At 39.5% G+C, this 24739-nt stretch overlaps 1 protein-coding gene across 2 annotated transcripts; it reads left to right on the top strand.

Annotated features, from left to right (window-relative positions):
• The first annotated feature begins 20756 nt into the window (after nucleotides 1–20756).
• Nucleotides 20757–22940, top strand: LOC105043222 (gibberellin 20 oxidase 1-D). 2 transcript variants are annotated; one of them, XM_010920693.4, is made up of 4 exons: nucleotides 20757–21518; nucleotides 21628–21949; nucleotides 22079–22365; nucleotides 22669–22940. In XM_010920693.4, the coding sequence occupies exons 1-3, from the start codon at nucleotides 20956–20958 to the stop codon at nucleotides 22352–22354; spliced, it is 1161 nt and encodes a 386-aa protein (XP_010918995.1). In that variant the 5' UTR covers nucleotides 20757–20955; the 3' UTR covers nucleotides 22355–22365; nucleotides 22669–22940. The 2 variants fall into 2 exon arrangements, with proteins under 2 accessions (XP_010918995.1, XP_010918994.1); XM_010920692.4 differs by having other exon boundaries at nucleotides 22079–22940.
• Nucleotides 22941–24739: the final 1799 nt, after the last annotated feature.

Raw genomic sequence — 24739 nt, 5'->3', positions numbered from 1 at the left:
AATTGATTGTTACTATGGATAGTTTGAAAAATATAAGTAATTTTATAGGTCATTACAGTAATCAAACAGTATGCTGAGGGTTCGAAAAAAATTTCGGACAGTATTTTTTTTAGTTCTTTCTACACGGAAGAACTAAGGAAAAATACTATCGAAATTTTTTTCGGTCTCTATTGCATATTATTTGATTACTGTAATGGATCTATAAAATTAATGCATTTCCTGAATGGGATAGGATTTATCTTTACCTATTAGTTGATGATAGGATGCATTTACTATGTAAGCCATTTTGAATGATAAAATAGTATTTAGTAATTACCTTGTATTTATGTATATACAGAATTCTTAGATAATTTGCCATGGACCATAGGTGGATGGACCATCGAGTAGTCAATGGAGAAATTTCTGCTAAATACAGGGAGGGTGTAGAGTACTTATGCGATTTTATTTTGAGAATGCGGCATTTTACATCAAGGATAGACTCGTTGTCCTTGTAATAGATGTGGCATAGAGAAATATTTGATAGGGATACAATTACTGTCTATTTGTATAAGAGTGAATTTATGCCCAACTATAAGCATTAGTACCTGCATGGAGAGACATGAAAGAAAGTTGCAAGGGTTAGAATCGAGCAGGATATGGACACAGATAGAATGGTAGACATGGTTATGGATGCAGCTGGTCCTGAATTTAACTGGGATATAGATGATGATCCAGAAGCTGGCAGCTGTGATTTCTACCGTATGCTGAAAGATGCTGATAAATCACTATGGTCGGGATATGAAACACATACTGTACTATCAGTTATGTCAGAATTGTTGAACTTAAAGGTCGAGTTTAATATGATGGTCAATTGTTATGATATGATGGTAGCAATAATAAAGAAAAAGCTACCGAAGGATAAGAGGCTTGTTGGGAGTTTCTATGCTTCGAAAAAAATGATGAAAGGATTAGGCATGGGATATGAGAAGATAGATGTATGCCGTAATGGTTGCATACTTTTTTATAAGGAGGACCAACAGAAGAACTCATGCGGCGTATGCGGTCTAAGCCGATTTAAGCCAAGGCAAGAGGGTAAGAATTAGAAGGACATACTATATAAGGTTCTTCGATACCTTCCCTTCACTCCTAAATTTAGAGACTCTACTTGTTTAAGAGTACTACCAGGCAGATGAGATGGCACAAAGAAGGACCACGCAAGCACCCCAATATGATGTATCATCCATCGAATGTGAGTTATGGAAGTAATTTGATGCTTTCCACCCTTTATTTGCTTAGGAATCACGCAATGTCCGACTGGATCTATCTATGGATGGTTTTACACCATTCGGTCATGCAGCGGCTGCTTATTCATGTTGGCCAGTCTTTATCACTCCATACAATCTGCCACTTGGGATGTGCATGAAAGAGCATAATATCTTTCTTACATTAGTCATTTCTGGATCACGACATCCTGGTAGAAGCATTGATGTATATCTAAAGTCTCTTATTGATGAGCTGAAATTGTTATGGCTGATGGCATTTATACTTTTGATGCATCAAAGAAGCAAAATTTTATAGTGAAGGCTGCATTGATGTGGACTATTAGCAAGTTTTCTGCTTATGAGATGCTGTTAAAATAGAGCACTCATGGGAAGCTAGCATGTCCTATTACATGGAAAATACAAAATCATTTCAGCTTGAGCATGTTCGTAAGCCTTGTTGGTTCGATTGTCATTGTCAATTCTTTTTCGAGCATCATCCTTTTCGAAAGCAGTGGGACAGTTTTAAAAAGAATAAGATAGAGAAGGACCACGCACCCCAGTAATTCGGTGGTATGAAAGTATTTCAGAGGATATCCTAATTGGACGAAGTCCTGTTTGACATTAAATTTGATAAGCAGAAGCCTCAGGAGTTCGGTACAACTCATAACTGGATGAAATGAAATATCTTCTGAAAATTGTCTTATCGATCCATCAATTTAATCCGTCATAATTTTGACGTCATGCATATCGAGAAGAATGTATTCGATAATATTTTCTATACTATTATGGATGTCAAGAACAAGATGAAGGACAATCTTAAGACTTGAGCAGATATGGAAAATATATGCAAGTGTCCTCTATTAGAGCAGGTTGAGGTGTCACTTGAAAATTTTCTGAAGCCGAAAGTATCTTATACCTTAACAAGGGAGCAGTTGAAGGATATTTGCGAATGGCGTAAGAGCCTTAAATTTCTAGATGGTTATGCAAGTAATCTAGCTCGATGCATCAATGTCAAAGATTGCAGATTTCATAAGCTAAAGAGACATGATTGCCATATATTTATGCAATGATTATTCTCATTGGCTTGGCGTGATCTCCTTTCTAACTCCATATGGAGTTCTTTGACCAAGCTTAGCCTTCTATTTAGAGATATTTGTGCTACCAAACTATCCACCGATCACATCTCTAGTCTTGAGGCTAGCAGTGTAGAGACCATATACAAGTTGGAGAAGATATTTTCTCTCAATTTTTTTGACTTCATGGAGCACCTCATGATTCATCTGGCGTATGAAGCTAGGGTGGGGGGTCCAGTACAGTATAGGTGGATGCATCCATTTGAAAAATACATGCATAGTCTCAAGAAGAAAATAGAAAATAAGGCCCGAGTCGAAAATTCTATTATGGAGGCTTATATAATAGAAAAGATTTCAAATTTCAACCGCGTGTAGACCAAGCTGACTCAAGTGGGCCGAAATGATAGCGGTGGTGCTAAGGGATCAGAGCGGGAGATCTAAATATTTGCCTATCCCATTCGAGAATTTGAACATGAGGTTCATCGAGTTTTCTTCGATACTGAAGTTCGACAGGCAGAGACATATATTTTACTAAACTATATAGAGGTCGACTCATATGTCCTGAAGTATCTATCACAATCCCAACTCTTTAATCACTTATTTCAGTATTCTTATCTTATGCATATTTAGGCAATATGATGAGATGCTGAAAGGAGAAAATTCGAGCATAAGTGATGAAGAAATATTAACACAGTGCTTAGAGAACTTTGTATGTTGGTTCCATCAATTGATAAGCATCCATTGTTATTTTATATATTTTATTTTTTTAATTTATTTTTTTTATAATATGCAGGTCATTCAAGGGAGCATGGGAGCGCGTCCATACTAACAAAGCTGAGATCATTAGGTTACGAGCCTGAAAAATATGTGACATGCTATAATGGCTGTAACGTAAATGGTTTCAAATTCCACACCTAGCATATAAAAATTATAAAGTACAATGAATAGTGATGTGTGTATAAAAGGTAGTTGGTGGGAAGCTAAGGCGGAAAGTGACTACTATGGAATCCTTGAAAAAATGATTAAGATGAGTTACATTGAATGCAATAGTATCATTCTATTTAAGCACCAATGGTTCGATATCGATATGTTAGGATTTGACACCTCGAGATTCAGCCCACACTGAGCCCACAGCGAGATTTTCAATAAAAAATGGAGTCCAACGAGACCAAGATCAACCGAAATGGAGCTCGGATGGAGGAGATACGAGCTTTTGAAGTCGGCACGAGATTTGAGGCGGCGAAGGACCGCCAGCGATCGGCGGTGGGCGGCAGCGACGCGGCCGCAGGCGGCGGCGCGCGGGACGCGCGACCCAGGCCCGCGGGGGATGCGCGACCCACGCGGGCGGGCGGCCCAGGCGGGCGCGCGGCTCAGGCGAGCGCACGGCCCAGCCGGGCGCGCGGCCCAGGCGCGCGCAGGCCCGTGCGCGGGAGTGGGCCGTCCCAGGTCCAGCGGCCTGCTGGCCCTTTGCCCCGGTCCACTGTGGACCGGGCGGTCCACGGATGGGCCTGTGGACCGTGCGGGCGTTTTTCACGCGTTTTGCGTGATCCACGGCACTATTTCGTGGACCAATTATGATCGGAGGGCGTGGGTTGATCTGTTTTTTGATCCGACGGTTCAGAACCTGATTTGGATTGATTAAGGACTCTTAAACCTAATCTAATTGGGTTTTAACCCTTTAAAAGGCCTGTGCGTGAAACAAAGAGTAGGGGGTTCAGTTTTTCTGCTGAGGCCACACGGAACCCGAGAAGAGGAAGAAGAGAGAGGCAGAAGCGCTGAGGGACAAGGAGCAGGAGGCTCCCGGACAGCGGTCGTCAGGCACTTCAGGGGTTCGGGGGGTCTTCCAAAAGAGAGAGAGCTTTTGTGAGGGGAACTTCAGGTGAGAGAGAATTAGGTGTACAAGGGTTGAGGGTGAGGTCTCCTCTTGTAAAATTTCTTTTCATAGTGAAGTTTGCATGCCCCGTGGAAGCGAGCCCTTTTATGGCTGATCCACGTATTTTGATTGTTTTTTCTTTTGTTTTATTTTTTCTTTCTTCCTGCTACATCGCGTGGTACTGAAAAGATATTGAGAGTGGTGTCCTGGCCAGACATCCATCCAACAAGTGGTATCAAAGCAAGGTGGTACAAAGATGCAGATTGCAGCGGTGGTGAGCAAGACTGAAGATGGAGAAGACAGGAATAATCAAGATGGAGATCAACAAGTTCGATGGTAAGAGCAATTTCTCCTTGTGGCAGGCAAGGGTGAAGGACGTGCTCATCCAACAGGGGTTGATAGATGCTCTCTTGTGCGATGAGAAGCCAACCACCATAGAGGTGCGGGATTGGAAACGGCTACAGATGCAGGCGATGAGTACCATCCGCATGCACCTGGCGGATGAGGTGGTGATCCATGTGCTAAGCGAGACTTCCCCGACGGTGCTGTGGTCGAAGCTCGAGGAGTTGTATATGGCGAAGTCTCTCACCAACACTCTTTTCCTCTGGAGGCAGTTTTACCAACTGCGGATGACTGAGGGACAGAGCGTGCAGGAGCATTTGAGCCACTTCTAGAAGATCCTCACCGACCTCCTCAGCGTTGGCGAGAACGTTGAGGAGAAGACCAGGGCGCTGGTTTTGCTGGCGTCGTTTCCTCCTTCGTACGAGTCCTTGGTGACTGCTCTTCTAATGGGGAAGAGCACCATCAAAATGGATGAGGTCACTGCGGCTATACTCCAGAACGAGGTTCTCAGGAGGGAGAACCCAGCTTCGAGCTCAGGTGGCGGTAGCTCAGTTTTGGTACTTCTGGAGGAGCAGGAGGCCGTAGACGGAGCGACAGGAGATCGCAACGAGGGCGGTCTAAGTCCAGGAGGGACTTGAGCAAAATCAGGTGTTACCGGTGTGAAGAGTTAGGGCATCTAGCCAGAGATTGTCCTCAACTTAAAAATCGGACGGTGGCTGCTGTAGCGACGGTCGGCAGCGATTCAGATGGAGATGTCCTGGAGATATCTGACGAGGTATCTACTTCTTCCCAGCAGTGGATATTAGATTCTGCATGCCCCTATCATGTATGTTGCAGAGAGGAGCAGTTTGACTCCCTGGAGAATAGTGAGGGCACTGTATATCTGCTGGATGGATCGAGCTGTGTGATCAGAGGCATTGGGACGGTCAGCTAGAGGACACATGATGGTGCAGTGAGAAGATTGGGGGAGGTCCGATACATATCCGATTTCAGACAGAATCTTATCTCACTTAGCAGACTGGATTCGAGAGGCTACAAACGGTAGCTGGTGGAGGAATCCCGAGGGTGCTACACGGTAATAGGATTGTGCTGGAGGGGAAGAAGGGGAGCAGAGGACATTATTACCTGGTAGGGAGCCCAGTGCGAGGTGGAGCTTCGGGAGTCAGGTGGAGCCCAGAGTGAGGTGGAGCTCCAGGAGGCGGATCGGGCACGAGACAGGAGACTCGGGAGGACGAGAGGCAACGTCGCAAGGTGAGATTCCTATTGCCGCAGGATGATGCCCCGAGCAGGTCTCAGGTCAGGAGGAGCACAGCATACGATGGAGATGGGATCGAACAGCCTGGCTCGACTCCCATGTTTGTCCATCCATGATCAGCAGGCGATTGCCCAGGGCATGGGGGCGAGGAGATCCAGAAGCTCTCGAAGTTTGGAGGAGGTCGAATATCGAGTCGAAGTAGAGATTGTTAAGATTTGATATCTTGAGATTCAGTCCACATTGAGCCCACAGCGAGGTTCACGGTGAAAAATGGAGTCCAACGAGACCAAGATCATCCGAAACGGAGCTCGGATGGAAGAGATACGAGCTTTTGAAGTCGGCACGAGATTCGAGGTGGTGGAGGACCGCCGGCGACCGACGGCGGGCGGCAGCAGTGTGGCCGCAGGCAGCGGCGTGCGGTACGTGCGACCCAGGCTGGCGCGGGATGCGTGACCCACGCGGGCGGGCGGCCCAGGCGGGCGCACGGCCTAGCCGGGCGCGCGCGCGGGAGCGGGCCGGCCCAGGCCCAGCGGCCTGCTGGCCCTTTGCCCCGGTCCACCGTGGACTGGGCAGTCCACGGATGAGCCTGTGGACCACGTGGGTTGATCTGTTTTTTGATCCGACGGTTCAGAACCTGATTTGGGTTGATTAAGGACTCTTAAACCTAATCTAATTGGGTTTTAACCCTTTAAAAGGGCCTGTGCGTGAAACGGAGAGTAGAGGGGTTCGGTTTTTCTGCTGAGGCCATGCGAAACCCGAGAAGAGAAAGAAGAGAGAGGCGGAGGCGCTGAGAGACAAGGAGCAGGAGGCTCCTGGACAGCGGTCGCCTGGCACTTCAGGGGTTCAGGGGGTCTTCCAAGAGAGAGAGAGCTTTTGTGAGGAGAACTTCAGGTGAGAGAGAATTGAGTGTACAAGGATTGAAGGTGAGATCTCCTCTTGTAAAATTTTTTTTCATAGTGAAGTTTGCATGTTCGGTGGAAGCGAGCCGTTTTGTGGCTGATCCACGTATTTTGATTGTTTTTCCTTTTGTTTTATTTCTTCTTTCTTCCTGCTGCATCGCGTGGTACTGAAAAGATCTTGAGAGGTGGTGTCCTGGCCAGACATCCACCCAACACGATAATGAAATGAAGGTTGATCCTCGGCACCAGCTTATTGAAATTAAATATGGATCAAAAATTTATGTCAACGAGCCATTTGTACTGCTGCACAAGCTGCTCAAGTATATTATACTCTTTTTTCATCAAAAAAAAGAGGAAGGAAAGATTGGTTGGCTATATGCAAAATTAAGTCTCGAGCTATCATTATGTACTCTAAGAAGAAGAAGAACCTCAATTACTAGAATACTTTCAAAAGGATGAGACAGTAGGAGTTCATCAATCATTCGATGATGTGGAATTGGATGCTTCAGAAAATCTTCTATGTGAAGATGGCCAAAATGAGGAGGTAGATTCAAATGAGATTGTTTTAAATGACAATCTTCTCCAAGAAGGGGAAGAAGAGGAAGAAGAGAAAGAATTGAAAGAAGATTTTGAAGGATATCAAACATCTGAAGAGGTCGATGAATAGTATTATGTATATAATATTGAGAATTGTATCCTAAAGCCAATCGTTTGACGAATGTGCTAATTATAAATATATATAAATTGATAAATAATAAAAATTATTTGATATTTTTCATCACAAGGATACATCTTCTAACGAACTCTTATGTTGTGAAAAAATCCTTAAGACTACTTTGATCGATAAAGGAGGATTTATCGCGTAGTCCTTAAACTGGTTCGCGACCAAATGATACGCTATTACTAGGATGATAGCGATATCAAGTGTAGGTCATTGTGTACCATATGCATTGATTGTCCTTGTAACCAAATGGTATGGAGATACTGGTATGGCATACAGATGAGATGTAGGGGTACATCATCACTGAACATAACCAACTGCAGAGCACTCTGCTATCAAGGGTAGCTCGCGAAGGGTATAGGTATAAGTGTTCATCCGACCTGAGATCACCACAGGACTTACAAGCAACTCACTATACTTTGATGTCGGACTAACTAAGTTTTTAATTCAGTGATGGAAGATTTCTGGGTATAATCAAGTACTTGTTAAGTCGGTTCATGAGTCAAGATGAGATTGACCTCTCCGAATTAGTAGGAGATATGCATCAGTGTATTTCAATTTAGCAAAATCTGAGCTCGGATAATCTATGTAATAGATTTGAAAAAAATTAAAATACAATGTAGATGACTTATCTAGGATTGACAGTTAAATCCTAGGTCATCCTTAAGTATTAGGATCAAAGAGATGAATTATACGGTAACCATATGCCAATAAGTTCTTGAATGTTGCTTCACCATCATTCGATCTATCCGGACGTTGGGTCATCATTGCTAGATAGTTACATCGATTGGTTCAGAAAGGTATTCTTGTACGACCGACTTAGGTTCGAACCTATAGGGTCACACTTAAAAATTTTTTTTGACTGATTATGTGGCTGATCGACAATTGAGAATCATTCAAGGACTTAATCATCAATTCGATTGATGATTAATCTTATGCAAAAATTATAATAAATTAATTTACTAAGTGTTAGTGAATTAATGAAAGATTCATTAGTAATTAGATTGCTGATTAGCTTAATTTGATTGAGCAAAGATGATTAAATTAAATCTAATTGAATTGAATTCAATTAGGTTTGACTCGATTAAGTTATGAGATGACCTAATCGCTAAGGAAGAATTATCCCTGATTTGATCTGGACTTTGATTCAATCAATTTTTAATTTGATTAAAATTTGGTTAAAAAATTATGAACCTAATTAGAATGAATTTCATATATTTTATTTGGGTTAAACCAGATGTGATTTGATTTGAATTCAAATAAGAAAATTAAGAGTCTTTATTGGAATAGGACTCTTCTCCTTGTGCCAACCCAGATTGCATGCTATATATCTCCACACACAAAATTATTTTGTATGAGATTTTTTCACAACAAAGAGTCCTTTCCCTTATCTATTTTACATCCAAATCTGATTTGGTTTTGATAAAAGAAAGAATCTAAAATTAGATTTTAAAATATTCCTTATCAAGAGAATCTGTTCTCATCCAGATCATACTCTCCATGCCAATAAATTTTTTTCTCCTTATATGTATGACATTTTGAGGATATTTTTTATAAGAGATCAGTTGGAGAATTGATTTACCATAAAAAAATATGAAAAATGGTGTCCCATATTTTTTTGACATATTTTGGGATATAGAATTGTGAAGGGAGGTAGAATCCTATAAGAGTCCAGGATCATTAGGACTCTTCACCCCACCTCCTTACATGCCTATAAAAGGAACTTTTATGGTTTGTTTTGTGTTTGTAAGATACCAGAAGAGAGTTATTCATACGTTAGAAGTTTGGGCATGGATCATGGCATGAAATATAGAGAAAAGGATCCTCTCTCTTGGGGTGTGCACAAAATCCTGAATACCAAATTTTTGATTCTAAGAGTTTGGAAAGAGAGAATAAATTAGAAAAAAATTATTTTCTCCTCCATCTTTTTTTCACCTCTTCATCTCCTTCAGAAGTTCATCTTCAACCTCTGAAAAAATTTTAGAGATTTGAAGAAAAGATTCAAATCAGTCAAGAAGGAGATCTTTGTATGAGCTAGCACTCTCGAGAAGACCGATCAGATTAGAGCTTCGAGTAGATTTTTTGTAGAGACCGAACGCATGTGCGACTGTGAGCAACCAGTAAGGATCCTCTTTATCATGTCTCTCTACGGTGGAGATCATCGATCCACAATCAGATATGGAGTTCTGAACTCAGATTAGAAGTAAATGTGATCTACTGCTCACATGTATGCATGCCGATTTTATCTTCAGATTTATCAGATTTTATATGCAACATAACATATCATAGATCCTAAAGTAGATTGATTTGATGATTAGATCATATGTATGTTAGATTAATTTGATTAATCTAGTTATCTTCCACTATAATTTTTTAAAAAAAATTTCTAAATACATGAATGAAATCACCTACGCATCCCAATAGTGGTATCGAGCCTAGGTTCGTTACGACATGATTTTTGTGTATATTAAATCTGAAATTTAATTTTATTTAGATCTGATATGTGATATTTAGATCTGAATTTAATTAATGATGAATCACATAAACTGATATAAGGTTGTCCTGTTATAGGGTTTACCCCTTACAATAAAAAATTTGTCTTAGTTTGTGCTGATCGTTGATAAAATCTGATTTTATATCATGCATGTGATATTTATAATTTGATTTAGATATGATCCAAGATTATAATCAAATCTGATATCATTTAGATGAGTTCTAAATTCAAGCATATATGATATGTAATTAGATTAGATGATCTGATTAACAAGTACTTGGATTGAATTGATCACCAGGCCGTCCGGTCATAAGAGCAAGAAGGGTTTAAAGGCCTTCTCTTCCCATTCAATGAGATGCTCTTATGATGTGTAGGGGTGCCATGTGATTAGATCCCATGAAGAAGAAAGCGAAAGGAGAAAACTTACTTTCTTGCAAAACTCTAGATCTTGAAACCCTAGGTGTTGTTGTATGTGATGCAAGTTACAAAAAAGTTAGTTGCATCTAATCTTGTTTACTCAAAATTATTTTGAATCAAAATCATAAAAAGTTTTGATTTGATCTAAAAGATTTTATGATTTATATGTGAAAATTATTTTCAAAATCTTAATCATATTGATGCAAAACTTAATTGAGAATTAAGTGTTGAGTTGATTTGATCTAGAATTGTGATTTAAGATCTAATGATATTGCATAAAATATGTGGCATGGATTAGCTCAAATCAGGTCCTCTTAATTGGGTTAGACCTAAGATTAGAATCAAAGAATTAATGGACTAACTAGAGAAATTGATTAAATCTAACCAAATATTGAATTAGATTAAATCAAGATTTTTCTAGAACCAATATAATAGTTGTAGATGGTCAAGTCCCTGTCTTTGCTTAGATCAAATGGACCTTGATTATGGCTTAGTGGTTGAAGAAAAAGTAATTTTAGGGAGCAACATGGGTGAAAAGGTATTCATACCTCGAATGAATTTGATTCCTTCTGATTCTAGATTGCCTTTTAAATTTCAACGAAGATAATATCCATTGGCTGTATGTTTTGCAATGACTATAAATAAAAGCTAAGGACAGACTCTTTCCAATGTTTTTTTATATCTTCTAAAACCAGTTTATCAAGGGTGAGAAGCAGAAGAGATTTGAAAATTTTGGTTACCGAAGATGAAGACGTTAGTATCAAATCTACAAGAAATGTTGTTTTCAAGGAAGTTTTTTAGAATATAAACTAAAAAGGTTTGTTTCAGCTAACAGTTGACACTATTAATTTTGGCTTTTATAACTTATGATAACAATGCTATGCAATATAAACTTTACTCTTAAAAGGTTCGCATCTGTAATAGATTTTATATTTATATATTATAATTTTTGGAGGCTTTGTGTTTACAATGGTCTATAATTATTTTTTCCATATGATTGCTTAATTATTTACTCTTTTGTAGTGATGTTCATTGGATCTTTCATTATTTAATAAGAATCTCTACATATAAATTATCTAAAAAATAAATCAACATAAATTAAAATATTTCAATCATATTTTATTAACTATTTTATAATTGATAACTTTCAATTATGATATTTAAATAAAATTATTAACTATTTTATAATTCATTGCATTCAATTAGCACTATTAAAAAATTATTTTTTTATTTTTAACTGTATTTCATCTTTATTTTATGTAATTTAATAAAAATATTATTTTTTTATTATTCATGATTTTTTTATTCAAATTTCCGTGCATTGCACGGGTGTAGGACTAGTAATAGAATAATTTGGACCGGCCACTTGGCAAACATAGGATTCTATGGGCAGGCCATGTGGCATTAGTTGTCATGTAAAAATGGCGTTTTGAAAGAGCCAAATAGATGTATGGTAGTCCAAGAAAAGAATCCAAACAACCCTGTCTGCTACCAGCTCCACTCACCAAGACTCGACCCAATTACCTGCCCAACTCCGAAGGTTAAGTTCCTCATGACGGAAGACTCAAGATGGAATGAAACCTATGACCTTCAGAGAAAAAGATGTTTACCTCGGATGTTTCCAATTGTTTCGGAATGGGTCCTTGACATAAATTATAAACATTTTATTTCATATCGGAAGCAATGGGCAGGGACTACTCTTTCCCTTTTCCCACTAGTAAGATACCAAATTAAACCGGTTGGAGATAACTTCGATTCCTCGAATCCCCTCGAATTATAAAGTGATTTTTAGTTGAATTAGGAGTTGATCCATTGGATGAAGTGACCCTAATGTAAATCCAACCTGACTTGCACTAGTGGGTCTAAGACATCTGATCCATTTCCAACCCTCAGAGCTAATGGCTTGGATTAGACAGATTGGATCTATTTTTTTTAATTTCTTTTTCCTTTTTTCTCTGTTTTGAATAGAACGGATCAGATCTTCGTTATGATTTAATAAACAGATCCAAATCAAAATTGCCGCTCCTGATTATTTTATTATCTTAGAAATAATGCTATGACATTGCATAAGTTAAAAAGCCCCTTTTGTTAATCCACTCTAATGAAAATTTTAAACCTTATTAGGGCCTGCCACCTATGCACGTGGCCCTTCAAATCTATTTTGGACTAATTTGACGCTTTTAATTGAGCAATCACGAAGTCATATGCTGTCACCATAAGATGGACAAAATCCATAATTATAAATAAAATAATGCAACCCAACAAGACAAGTGGCGTGACAAAGTCCCGCACCAACGAAATATATTAGCCGAATGACTCCAAATTTGATAGGTCAAACAGCAGGAAAGCGTGAGAAACATTTGGGGGTGTTTGTAATACTGGTCTATAGAATGTAGATATCTTAGAACTATATTTTAGTAGCAAAATACAATGATGGGAGCTGGAGCTACGTCACCTGTTTGCCATTCTTGGTTTTTTTTTTTTTTTTGGTAGAAGTTCGCCATTCTTGATTAACCTTAGTAGCTGGCGGAACTAAAAAATAGACGAGAAATTTTTTGTACAGTATTTACGGCATAGAAAATCTAACATGGAGTACATCATCTCATCTAATTGGACCACATAGCTAACGCTTTTTAATGCATATTTAATACTCATAAATCTATTTTTTTTAATTAAAATTTTGAATGATGAAAATATCTTTTTTTTTTGAAAAAATTATGATCTTCTGTATCGGTATTATGACATCGCGTTGAAATTATAACTTTTTGCACATGATGTCATAATTTTTTTATAAAATATTATAATTTTGATAAAAATATTTTGATCATTGAAAATTTTTTCAATGATAAAAATATTATTTTTTTTATAATATCTCATAAAAAAATTACAACATCCTATGTAGAAAGTTATAATTTCAACACAGGATGTCATAATATCGATATAGAATGTCATAATTTTTTCAGAAAAAAAAATATTTTTATCATTCAAAATTTTATATGAAAAAATAAAATATTAAATATCAAATATATATTATAAAATAATAATAATAATATAATTTAATCAAATGAGATGGTACGTGTCATGTAAGATTTTTTGCGCCACGTACGGTGTACAAAGAATTTTCCAAAAGTAGACTTGTGGAGTCCTCACCGATCAATGGGTAGTAAACTTATAACTGGTCCAGAATTTGGGCTTCCTGGGGCCCGCGTGCCTGGCATGTGCCCCAGCATGATTAAGGCGGGTGTCAGGGCTCGCATGGTTCAGCCGGAGCACGCTTTGTGGCATCCGGTGTGGCTCGCAGATGCTGTTGGCTGCGGATGCAGTGCGCAAGCCCTGATGAATGCACCGATCATGAACGAGCACGTGCCCGAGAATTCCACCAAGTTATTATATTATCCACAATAGATATAATAGCGTGGAAAGAACTAGCAAAAAGTTAGTGGGGAATTAGTAGCAGTGGAAGTCCACAACATGGTTCCCATATGATTGGCTACAAATAATGCAACCCAACCAGTTGCACTGTTAATTTTTCCGCATACATATGTCATCTCAAATGAATAAAGAGTTACAGTGAAATGTTGACAATCCTTTAGCAGAAGATGGGGATAAACATCCAGAAACGACAAATATGCGGGCCATCTGATAACTGTCATTAAATTTCCCTCCAATAAAATATATGAAGCATCCAAAATTTGAATAGTATATTTTAGTATTTGAATTGCACTCGTTGAAGGTTTAGGGATCAAGTTGGTTTCATCACCACAGCCTAGTTTATTAGCTCATGTGTCCGTGCCATTTGAATGATTGAAATGATAGTGTATCACTGTATTTCTACCGTCAATATCTTATGGAAAAGTTTAGCTTTCTCATTCAACAACTAACTCATATTCTTATGCTTTTCTACATTACTCAGTTATTTTTTTATAAATAATATTTACGCATATAAAAAACTTACCCAACTAGAAAATCGATAAATTATTTTCTCAAAAACTAATAAAATAATTTTTTTATTTTATTCCTAAAATATCTCTAACCTCAATCCTTTGTCCATTCCCCATCCTCAAATCACCGAATGCCCGACTCATCCTGTTTCCCTTGCTGATCCATTTGTTTGCTATCCGCATCGATCTGTTCATCCAAAATAATATATCATATATAATAATATATAATAAAATTATTTAATATATTATATCATATATAATTTAGTATAATATTTATATCATAAAAAATATTATGAAAAATATGAATAGAACTTAGTAACTTATTCTAGAAAATAATAATACAAAATAATATAGATGGCAAATTCTAGAGCTACATTTCAATGTATAAAGCTTAACTAAAAAAAAAAAAAAGTCAATTTTTAACTTAAAGTTTTAGGCCCTTTACCTCAGTGTTCTAAATCCGGTGGACTTGTCTGAATCGATTCGATCATCCGTTCAGCAAGATGGGCTCATCAAGAAAAAAATTTGAAAATTTTCTAAATCTTTTCGAACTGAAATCCTGGATGGTTCAACTATCCTAACCACCCAAGTCAATGATAAAATCGCCCACGGATCAACCAATAAGGAGAAGGAGAAGAAGATCTCCATACCCTTCATCAATTCGCTCAATCCTAGATATTTGTCCTCTCTCTCTCTCTCTCCATCCCTCTCATCCCTTCAATGGCGATTCCAGGAGGAGTCTCATCATCGTAGCAACCATGGTGAGAGAAAAGGGTAGAAGTTAAGGGGATGGGAAGGAAAGAATAGAGGTGATTTTGGATGGATTCAGATGTGGGGAGAGATAGTGATGATGTAACAATCGAGACAAATAGGCCTGAGGCACTTGATATTTCATAGATCAGACTATGGAAGGAAGGATTGCAACTTTAGCCGATCCATCGAGTATCCAGTCTGATTTGACCCAAATGGGTTGGATTTTATCGGATCTGATTAGAACCCAGAGTAGATATAAATTCTTGAAAAATAACCTTAATTTAAAATTTTCAAAGTTATCATTATTTTATAATATTTACATGATGAGTTTTTTACCTAGTTCGTGCCTTTACTTGGTCTAACCCTTCCTGACTCGAGGCAGGCATGGGGCAGATATGAGTATGGGATTTTTAATTATAGGAGTGATATAAATATTGATCGACTTGATCCATACCTAATCCGTTGCCATCTCCTATATAGAAGGCTCGATAATGACAAAGAAAGGGATTGGGGGAGAGGACGTTGGGATTTGAGGGGCTCCACGGTAGTAGGTAGCAACGCTCAAAAGCGAAGAAGAGAAGATATATGAATGTATCTACGCTACATACACAGAGAGAAGACATGGCGGCCAAGGGGCTACATTAAAGGTGGGAAGGATGGGAGGAGAATAGGTGGGTTTAAGTTTGAGTCCAATTAAATTGTGGTGAATTTGTGGGTAAACCACAAACACGTTCTCCAAAAAAGCATCATAGTTTGATTTAATCTACCATACGAACATTGATTTAGCTCACTAAAAGATTTTTTTTAGCAAAATTCACTGCTCGATAATTAAGTAAAACAACTCAGTTTGTTGAAAAAATAGTTGGATAGATTTTTTTGGATATCCGATGAATCTCAAATTTTAATAGGATTCATTTAGCAAAATCTTATAAAGTTTGGAGTTTATTATTCAAATTTTTTAAGATTTGGACCGAGTTTAAAATTTGATCTTCGAGTATCTGCTATCTGAATCCAATTATATAATATATATATTTTGAAATTATATATATATATATATATATAGGGGTGAAAGGATTATTGATTTGATTTTAGTATCATGGATCATGATTGTTTGTTCAAATTTGAATTCAAAGTTTGATATATTATTAATTTTTATTTTATATTATTTATATTCAAATTATTATGCAAATATTTTTTTTATCACGTTATTTTTTTTATATATAATTTTGGATCAGATATCCCATTTGATCCAAATGATTCTATTGAATAAAGATTAGCCGGGCAAGTTTAAATATACAGTGGATTTTTACTATTTTTTTTTGATGCGGTGGATCTAGAATTTTTAGATAAATTTATAATTAGATTTGGATGAGATCGGATTGTAGGATTTTAAATTGGTACGGATACAGATAGGGCAAATTTTATGAGTATCCTATCTGTTGCTGTTCCGACGTTTTCTATTGTATAAAAAGACAAAATTTATGGATTTTGTAACATTGTGTTTTCCGTTACACAAAAAGACAAAATCGGTAGAATTTGTAACACTACGGTGCCCCTTAACGTATCCATCTCGTCACGCGGCTACCCTCCAATAAATGCCCGCGCCCCCACAAGAACGAGCTTAGGGGAGTTGTGGCATTACATGTAAATCGGCCTGGCCAGCCTCAATTGTTTTGGCAGTTCTCGCCAGCATTATCAGTTTATCGCTTTCCGGCTACACCTCTTGGCCAGTTAAGCAATAGAGCTTCTATCTCACACCAATCATGGATGGCCGGTTGGCAGGTTATGACAACGTACTCTAATTTCTAATAAGACGATCATCAATAATTTAATTCTTTTCCTCCATTTTTTTTTTTTAATGTACGATAACAACAAATACTACCATATATTTATTGTCTTTTTGCTACTTGATGATGCGCCCTATAATGTATTCAATGTTGTTTCCCTTCTTGTAACTAATAAATTATTCACAGTCCATCGTGAACTCGATCCAATCAATAACTTTCATAATGCAATATGTGCTAGTTATAATTATGGTTTGATTCACAAGAAGTAATTGAATCAGACATGCCATACCATTGCCGTAATAGTCTTTTTCACGAAAACGAAGGTTGCTTCTGTGTAAATCTGCCAGCTTGCATCAGAGAACTGCAAGCGCAAGCCTGCTCCAAAGTAAAGTAACAACGAGGAAGTCTGCAGGCCGCGGCCCACTTTGTCCTTGCCTGTCCACACTTCTTACCATATAGCATCCATTAAAAAGACTGGGTTTGCTTTGGGCTGTACGGGTCTTTCAACCCACACTTTTTTCCAGTAGGCCCAACTAGTGGCCCCAATGTTATAACCCGCAAGCTGTGCCCAGTAGACCAATTTGTTCAGCTTTCTCCCTTGCAGATAATCAAGGTTAGTTGATACTGGTCGTTCTTAAGAATATAGTATCACCGATGTATCCAGGGATCTACAGCTAAGATAGTCTTTGGACTTGAGTCCTTACAATCCAATTATGATTAAAATAGTGTCGAAACAAGAAGGCTAATTTAATTAAAAACCAACACTGCCAGCCGTACCGTCAGACCCTCAATTCATGGCCCTGTTTTTTTGCTTTTTCTACTGCATACAATGGCGTCTATTCATGCAATGATGGTGGGACGCTTGTAGTTGGGAGTAACCTCGGATCGGAGCAGTATGAGATGATGGGACCTAGGCTAGCAGCACCGGTGGTTACCATCTATCCAGAATCCATCCCTTTATATCTTTTTTGGCTAAGTGTTACAAGAAACGAAGCCCTGGCCATAACAGTCTTTATCTAAAGAAAAATTAAAGAGGCCCCAAATTAGAGAGGGCACGCTTGCACGATGTGGAAAAGGCGTTTTGCGTCAGCACTTTTCTTTCACTAATGTTAATCTAGCAGTTATTATGGGCAAGGTTTCCAATTTGGGTCTAACGCCAAAATTTCGCGTCCCATCCCATAATTTTTGAATTCTTTGTGGAAACCCCTGGGAACGGCCAAAATCCGCCGAGCGGAGCCGCCGCACCTTACGCCCGCGCCACGCACAATCTTCTTCCGCGGTCAATAACCGAAAAATACGCCAAGATCTAAAACAAATGGCCGTTATTTCAGTTTAGAGGCTTTTTGCAGCAGCTACTCTCTGGAGGTTATTCTACTAAAGCGAACGGCCATTATTCTGATTTTTATTTGCAGTGTCACTGTTCATAAAGGACATTCACATATATTTTTGCAATTAACCATCCAACTTAGCCGATAAGATGTTGGCATTCAATGAATAATGACGTGATTTCACAACAGCCGTCCTCGAATTTTTTAAAACGTGTGCTAATTATTTTCACTACAACTAATAGTCACACAATTATAGCAGTTGTAATTTTGTTTTCAAATAATATCAGTTCGGGATGAACGAGACGAGTATGATTTACATTTTAATTATCTCCATTGTATGAAAACTTAAGAGTTTTCAATTTTGAAATAATTATTTTTAATTAAACTATTTCTTACTGTAAATCATAATATGCATTGTGTACTCTCTCTCTCTCTCTCCCCCGCACTCACTGTCTCTCATTTGTATTTTTTTCCTTCTAGCCTCTTTTTTACCATAACAGTACTAAACATAAATCATTTTTTGTATAATCAAAATTTTACCATGTACAATAATCATTTTGTCTCTCCTTTTCTGCATTTGAAACTATACTGAGCAGAAGTTTTTAATATTCAAGAGATATATTTTGGCCCATTTTTAGTTTTTTAACTTCATCAGATTCTATTCAAGTAATTTTTATATATAGAGATTCAAAATTGCCACATTTAATTGCATAAATTATTAATAAGCCTATAAAATTTTAAACAATATATAATTATGTTGTGTATGTTAATAGCGAAAATTAATGATTTACAAAGTTTATGGTGCAAGTTCATTATTTGAGGATTTCAATGTCATCAGAATTTCAATATCAAACCTATCTATAATAGTTTACTCAAAGTTCCCTAACTAACCTCGATGAAAATCGAATTACCCTATATACTAAAGATCAAATTTAAGACCAATGAAAAATACTACCATTATTGTACTTTTGTTATGGGTCGACATCTCTAAACCTAGTAAATAGAATGCAACGCTAAAATTTAGAAAAAATAGAAAACATCATAGAAGAATCATAATTAAAATATCCATAATTTTGTAAAATAAAAGTTATCTAGATATGTAAAGGCATATAGATATGGTAATAAATTGATCTAGATATGTTAGAAATTATAATGCATAAGAAAAAAAATAGTTTTTTTTAGAAATATTTCTTTCCATATATGTCAAAAAATTCAAAATAAATTTCATGACTCTTCTTGGTTATTTTAGGAAAAAAATTGAATTAGGTATTTCATGGCTATGCTACATGCTTGATGACATTTTTTTTTGACATGGTATTAATGAGAATGTTATTCTTTTCCATTTTTTTATTTTTTTATTATTGATATATATGAAAACACATAAATTGGTTGTTTAGAGACCATGCATGAAAAAATGAATTTAGAAAAAGATTATCATGCATAGAAAAAAAAGAAGCCATATTTCTTTCAAGAATATTTCCCCCTGTGCTGTCAGAGGAAAAAAATTCAAAATAAATTTCATGGAACTTGTTGTGGGTAGGCCTCGAGAGGTCGAACCTCGAAAATTCCACATCGGATAAGTCAAAAGTGTCTATAACCTTAAGTAGCTCAGAAAATCCTCTTCCCTCACGAGGTACCTTTTTCCATGGGGGAAGGACAAAACCATGAGGTCGCCACGTGTGGCGCCGAGACCATCCAGTGGAGACCGTCGGGCACACGCCCGACCCAGACCTAGCCAGAGCGGACAATACTTCGTGCCAGGGATCGGAGTCGGACCTGAAAGCTCTTGACCCATATCCACATCATTGGCGCCGTCTGTGGGAACTCGACCCCTGCCTGCCATAACACCTTCTTGACTGGGGGCTGTTTGTGGGTAGGCCTTGGGAGATCGAATCTCGAAAGTCCCACATCGGATAAGTAAAGAGTGTCTATGGCCTTAAGTAGCCTAGAGAATTCTCTCCTCTCACGAGGCGTCTTTTCCCACGGGGGAAGGACAAAATCGTGAGGCTGCCACATGTGGCGCCGGGACTATCCAGTGGGGACCGTCGGGCACGCGTCCGGCCCGGACCTAGTCAGAGCGGACAATACTTCATGCCAGAGATCGGAGCCGGATCCGAAAACTCTTGACCCATATCCACATCAGAACTTATCTTAATTATTTTAAAAAATAAATTTAGATTATTTTAGAAAAAGCTATTGACTGCCATGCATAAAAAAGATATAAATTCAGAAAATATTTTCCCCCGCCCATGGATGCAGAGAGGCACTTCTTGATTATCTTATGCAAAAAATAAATTTAGGGTTTTTTTTTTTTTTTTTAAGTCATGAACTAATTCTACGCATGCAAAAGAAACAATTTTAAATACTTTTTTTTTTTTTTTTTTTTTCTGGGTAAGAGTACTTGCTTGCCTTCATTGGCAGGTAAGATCTGGCCTATTGTGGTCGTTTTGCTTTTTCCGTTTCAAGGAAGCAAATCCACAAAAGCATTATTATACTCACGATGTTTTTAAATAGTATCATTTATAATAAAATATTGATGAATGGCTCTGATTTGCCGCACACTGTGGAGCAAAACAGCATTCGTCCTCCCCCTATATAATGTCTGTGGGAGGGGAGGGGAAAGAGCAGCAGTAGTTAACCCAGAAGATATGACGAGATTGAATCCTTGAGATTCCATAATTTTGTACACCGACCTCCTCGGTGGCCGGCCTTGGCTTTTCCTCACTCACACCCCCCACGCTTCAATCCCACCCATTCCTTCTTTCTCTTTCCTCCTCCCTCCTTACTCCATCCCCATCCCCAATTAAAAGAGAAAATAACTACCAAAATCTATGGTAGTCTCCTCCCCAGAACCGCGGCTGATGACCGCCGCCGCCGCCGCCTCCGCCGCCGCTGCCCAGCAGCCACCACCGCCGTTGGTCTTCGACGCCGCCATCCTCAGCCAGCGGTCGGACATTCCGGTCCAATTCGTCTGGCCGGAGGAGGACAAGCCCACCCCGGACGCCGACGAGGAGCTCACCGTCCCTCTGATCGACCTCGGCGGCTTCCTCTCCGGCGACCCCGCCGCCACCGCGGAGGTCTCCAGACTCGTCGCCGAGGCGTGCGGGCGGCACGGGTTCTTCCAGGTCGTCAACCACGGCATCCCCTCGGGCCTCCTCGCGGAGGCCCATAGCTGCATCGAGGCCTTCTTCTCGATGCCTCTCGCCGAGAAGCAGAGAGCCCAGAGGAAGCCCGGCGAGAGCTGCGGCTATGCGAGCAGCTTTACCGCGAGGTTCGCCGATCGGCTCCCGTGGAAGGAGACCCTTTCTTTTCGCTTCTCCTCCTCTCCTCTCTCCCCAGATATCGTCCAGAGCTACTTCGTCCACACTCTCGGCGAAGATTTCCGGCACTTCGGGTAGGATTAAAAAAAAAAAAACAAGACCGACATGAAAACGAGCAATAATGTTCTGTCTGTCTGTCTCTTTCATTACTGATTATGTTTTCTTTTGTTTTGGGTTTTGCAGAAGAATCTACCAAGACTACTGCGAGGCGATGAGTAGGCTGTCATTGGAGATAATGGAGGTTCTTGGGATGAGCCTTGGGGTGGGGCGGGCGCATTTCCGGGAGTTTTTCCAAGGGAATGATTCGATAATGAGGCTGAACTACTACCCACGCTGCCAGAAGCCGGAGCTGACCCTCGGCACCGGCCCCCATTGCGATCCCACCTCCCTGACCATCCTTCACCAGGACGACGTCGGCGGTCTCCAGGTGTTCACCGATGGCAAGTGGCGCGCCATCAGCCCCAATCCCGATGCCTTCGTCGTCAACATCGGCGACACCTTCATGGTATATATATATATATATAAATATATATATAATCCAGTACTCTGCTCGTGTCGAATGTGTCATCGAGTAGAATTTTAATTTTATGATGATGGAGAAGAGAAGGTATTCGAAATGTTATTGGATTTGCAGGCGTTGTCGAATGGGCGGTACAAGAGCTGCCTGCACCGGGCGGTGGTGAACAGCAAGGTGGCGAGGAAGTCATTGGCCTTCTTTCTGTGCCCGGAGATGAACAAGATAGTGCGGCCGCCGGAGGGCTTGGTGGACGCCGGGCACCCAAGGGCCTACCCGGACTTCACGTGGTCGACGTTGCTCCAGTTCACCCAGAAGCACTACAGGGCCGACATGAAGACGCTCGATGCCTTCACCAAGTGGATCCTCCAGGCGGAGGGGACCGTGCCACAGTGACGACATAGCTGGTGGGATGTTCTTTATTTTGTTCATTTTCGTTTAGTGCTGAAACCTTTTTGATCCAACTAGCTAGCTCGGGGGTCCGAGATTTGATGTGAAGAAAATAACGAGGCTAGGAAATAAAACACAAGTAAGAGGAGGAGCAGAGAAACCTGTTAACCCTTTTCACTGGAGCCAGCCACTGTTAATACCACCTGTGAAAAGAAGAGCTCATAAAGGCCAAAATATATCTCCTGTTGTCACTCACTATCGCTTTTCTTTTCTTTCTTTCTTTTTGTTTCCTTTTATTTCATTTTTGAGCTACAAAATAGAGAAAGAGAGGTGGGAGCATCCAATTAGGCTATGATAGGAGGAGCAGGCAAAAGAACAAGCTTCGATGGCATATGTTTTCATGGGAACAGGAGATTGCGATCATGATCGAGGGACGGGATACCAAACGGGCGAACGGATCGATATCCTCTCAGCACTGGCTTGTCCTAGTTCGCAGCTAGTTTTTCTATTTCTCTTTTGTCCCTAGCGCCTTGCCGCGGGGACCCCTTTTGTAGTTAGCCTGGTGAAAACGAGGAGGATGATTCTTCTTTAATCTCTTGTTTTGGATTCTACATTCCTCACTCACCTCTTCCCTGTACTGCACTGCAAACGTGTATAACTACAGGACACAGGCACTAACAGTAGAGAGAGAGAGAGAGAGAGGTGGAGGTGGGAGAGAATAATTGCCAATTTGTCCTAATGTCTGTCCTCAAATGAGGCAACATTCTTCGAAAGGTGTAAATATAAAAAAAAGGGTGGAGGTGGAGGATGGGGCCCGGGGGGAGTAGAAGGAGCTCGCAAACCATACCCTATGTTATATTGGCCTTCTACTCTCTCTTGGCCCCTGGCAGCCGCCAACGCTAAGGACAAGGGCTGCCTCCTGGCGCTCCCGTCCAAAGCGCCCCGCGTCACATGGCAGCATTTGTTTCCACCTCCGCCTCTGTCCGCAGTGCACGAGGAGAAGAGGCGCAAACGACAGGACAGTCCTGTTCCTGTCCTCCTCCCACGCCGGGCAAGTGGAACCCCCCCCCCTCCCGTCTCGTTCCAAGCCTAATCCATCGGGATTTGGGTTGTATCTTTTGCACCAAAAAATAACTCATTTTTTTCATATTGTATATCATTGAATTATATGACAGCTAATACAAAATTTATACGGATCGATGAAAAAGAGTATCTGAAATACTTAGAGATTTATGTGATGTATGATTCAATAGTTGATGTTATGAAAAAAATTAATCATTGTTTCGTGCAAAAGATACATCCGATCAAATCCAATCCACTACCATCTAGATCGTGTAGTATTCCCATAAAGTTTCGGATTGTATCTTTCATGTAAAAGAATGATTCATCTTTTTTCATGAAATGTACTGTATGAGATCTGTGCAGATAGGTGAAAGAGAGAATTTAGAGTGTTTTGATCGCTATATCATCCATGATCCAATGGTTGATGCCATGAAAAAAAGCAATCATTCTTTCCCATGAAAGATATAACCCAAACACTTTCACAATCCCAAGTTTAGCCAGATTTATCGGTTGGCTAGGCTTGTTCTCTATATCCAGATACAATACCGCCACCATGCTAGCTAAAGTTCGAAGCCAAATGGCTGGTTAACTGCATGGATTTGTAGCTATCTTCGCATGATGCCGTGTGTTTGAATGCTTGGAAAAAGGAAATTGGAGGATTTCTCTTGAGCTGCAATAATGACTCGGAGGATGATAATAATAACTCACATTCAACCAAGTGTCATGTTCTTTCAATTTATTCCTTCAGTCTCAGAAATATCGCAGGTGCGTTTAGCAGGTGATCATAAACTTCATGCAGAACATACATCTAAATGTTAAAATAAGAAGGGGATTAGTGATGTTGGATTGTTGGAGTACAGGATTCACAAATCCACATTAATTTAATTCTAGACACCTTCTATCTTAGTATGATTTTTTTTTTCCCTAACGCCAAGTTCCCTCATCAGTGGGATATGGGACTTCCCTCATCAGTGGGATATGGAAGTCCATGGGACCAGCGAATGGTGGGGGACCGGATCGGATTTGGCTCCAAATTAATCCGGTCGACTAGAGCCTTCTCTCTCTCCCCCCCCCCCCCCCCCCCGCGCAACCACCTCCCTCTTCCCTTATACATGCATACATACCAATTTTATTTTTCTTCCCAAGAACCAGCTATTTCATGTCTGACTTTATGGTTTCAAGCAGCTGAAGACAACGCCACATCTTCAGGAAGGTACCCCAGGCAGCAAGTAAACAGTTGAATGAAATTGGTTCCCAGAAGCTGGAAAATCTGTTACTTATAAAGAAATACTCTACGTTCTGATTCCTCATCTAGGAAAAACAACAAAT

Source organism: Elaeis guineensis, chromosome 4 (genome assembly GCF_000442705.2).
Source record: "Elaeis guineensis isolate ETL-2024a chromosome 4, EG11, whole genome shotgun sequence".
In the NCBI taxonomy this organism is placed as follows: Eukaryota; Viridiplantae; Streptophyta; class Magnoliopsida; order Arecales; family Arecaceae; genus Elaeis; species Elaeis guineensis.
Note: the sequence above shows the minus strand (reverse complement) of the source record. Positions and strands in the feature narration are given on the sequence as shown.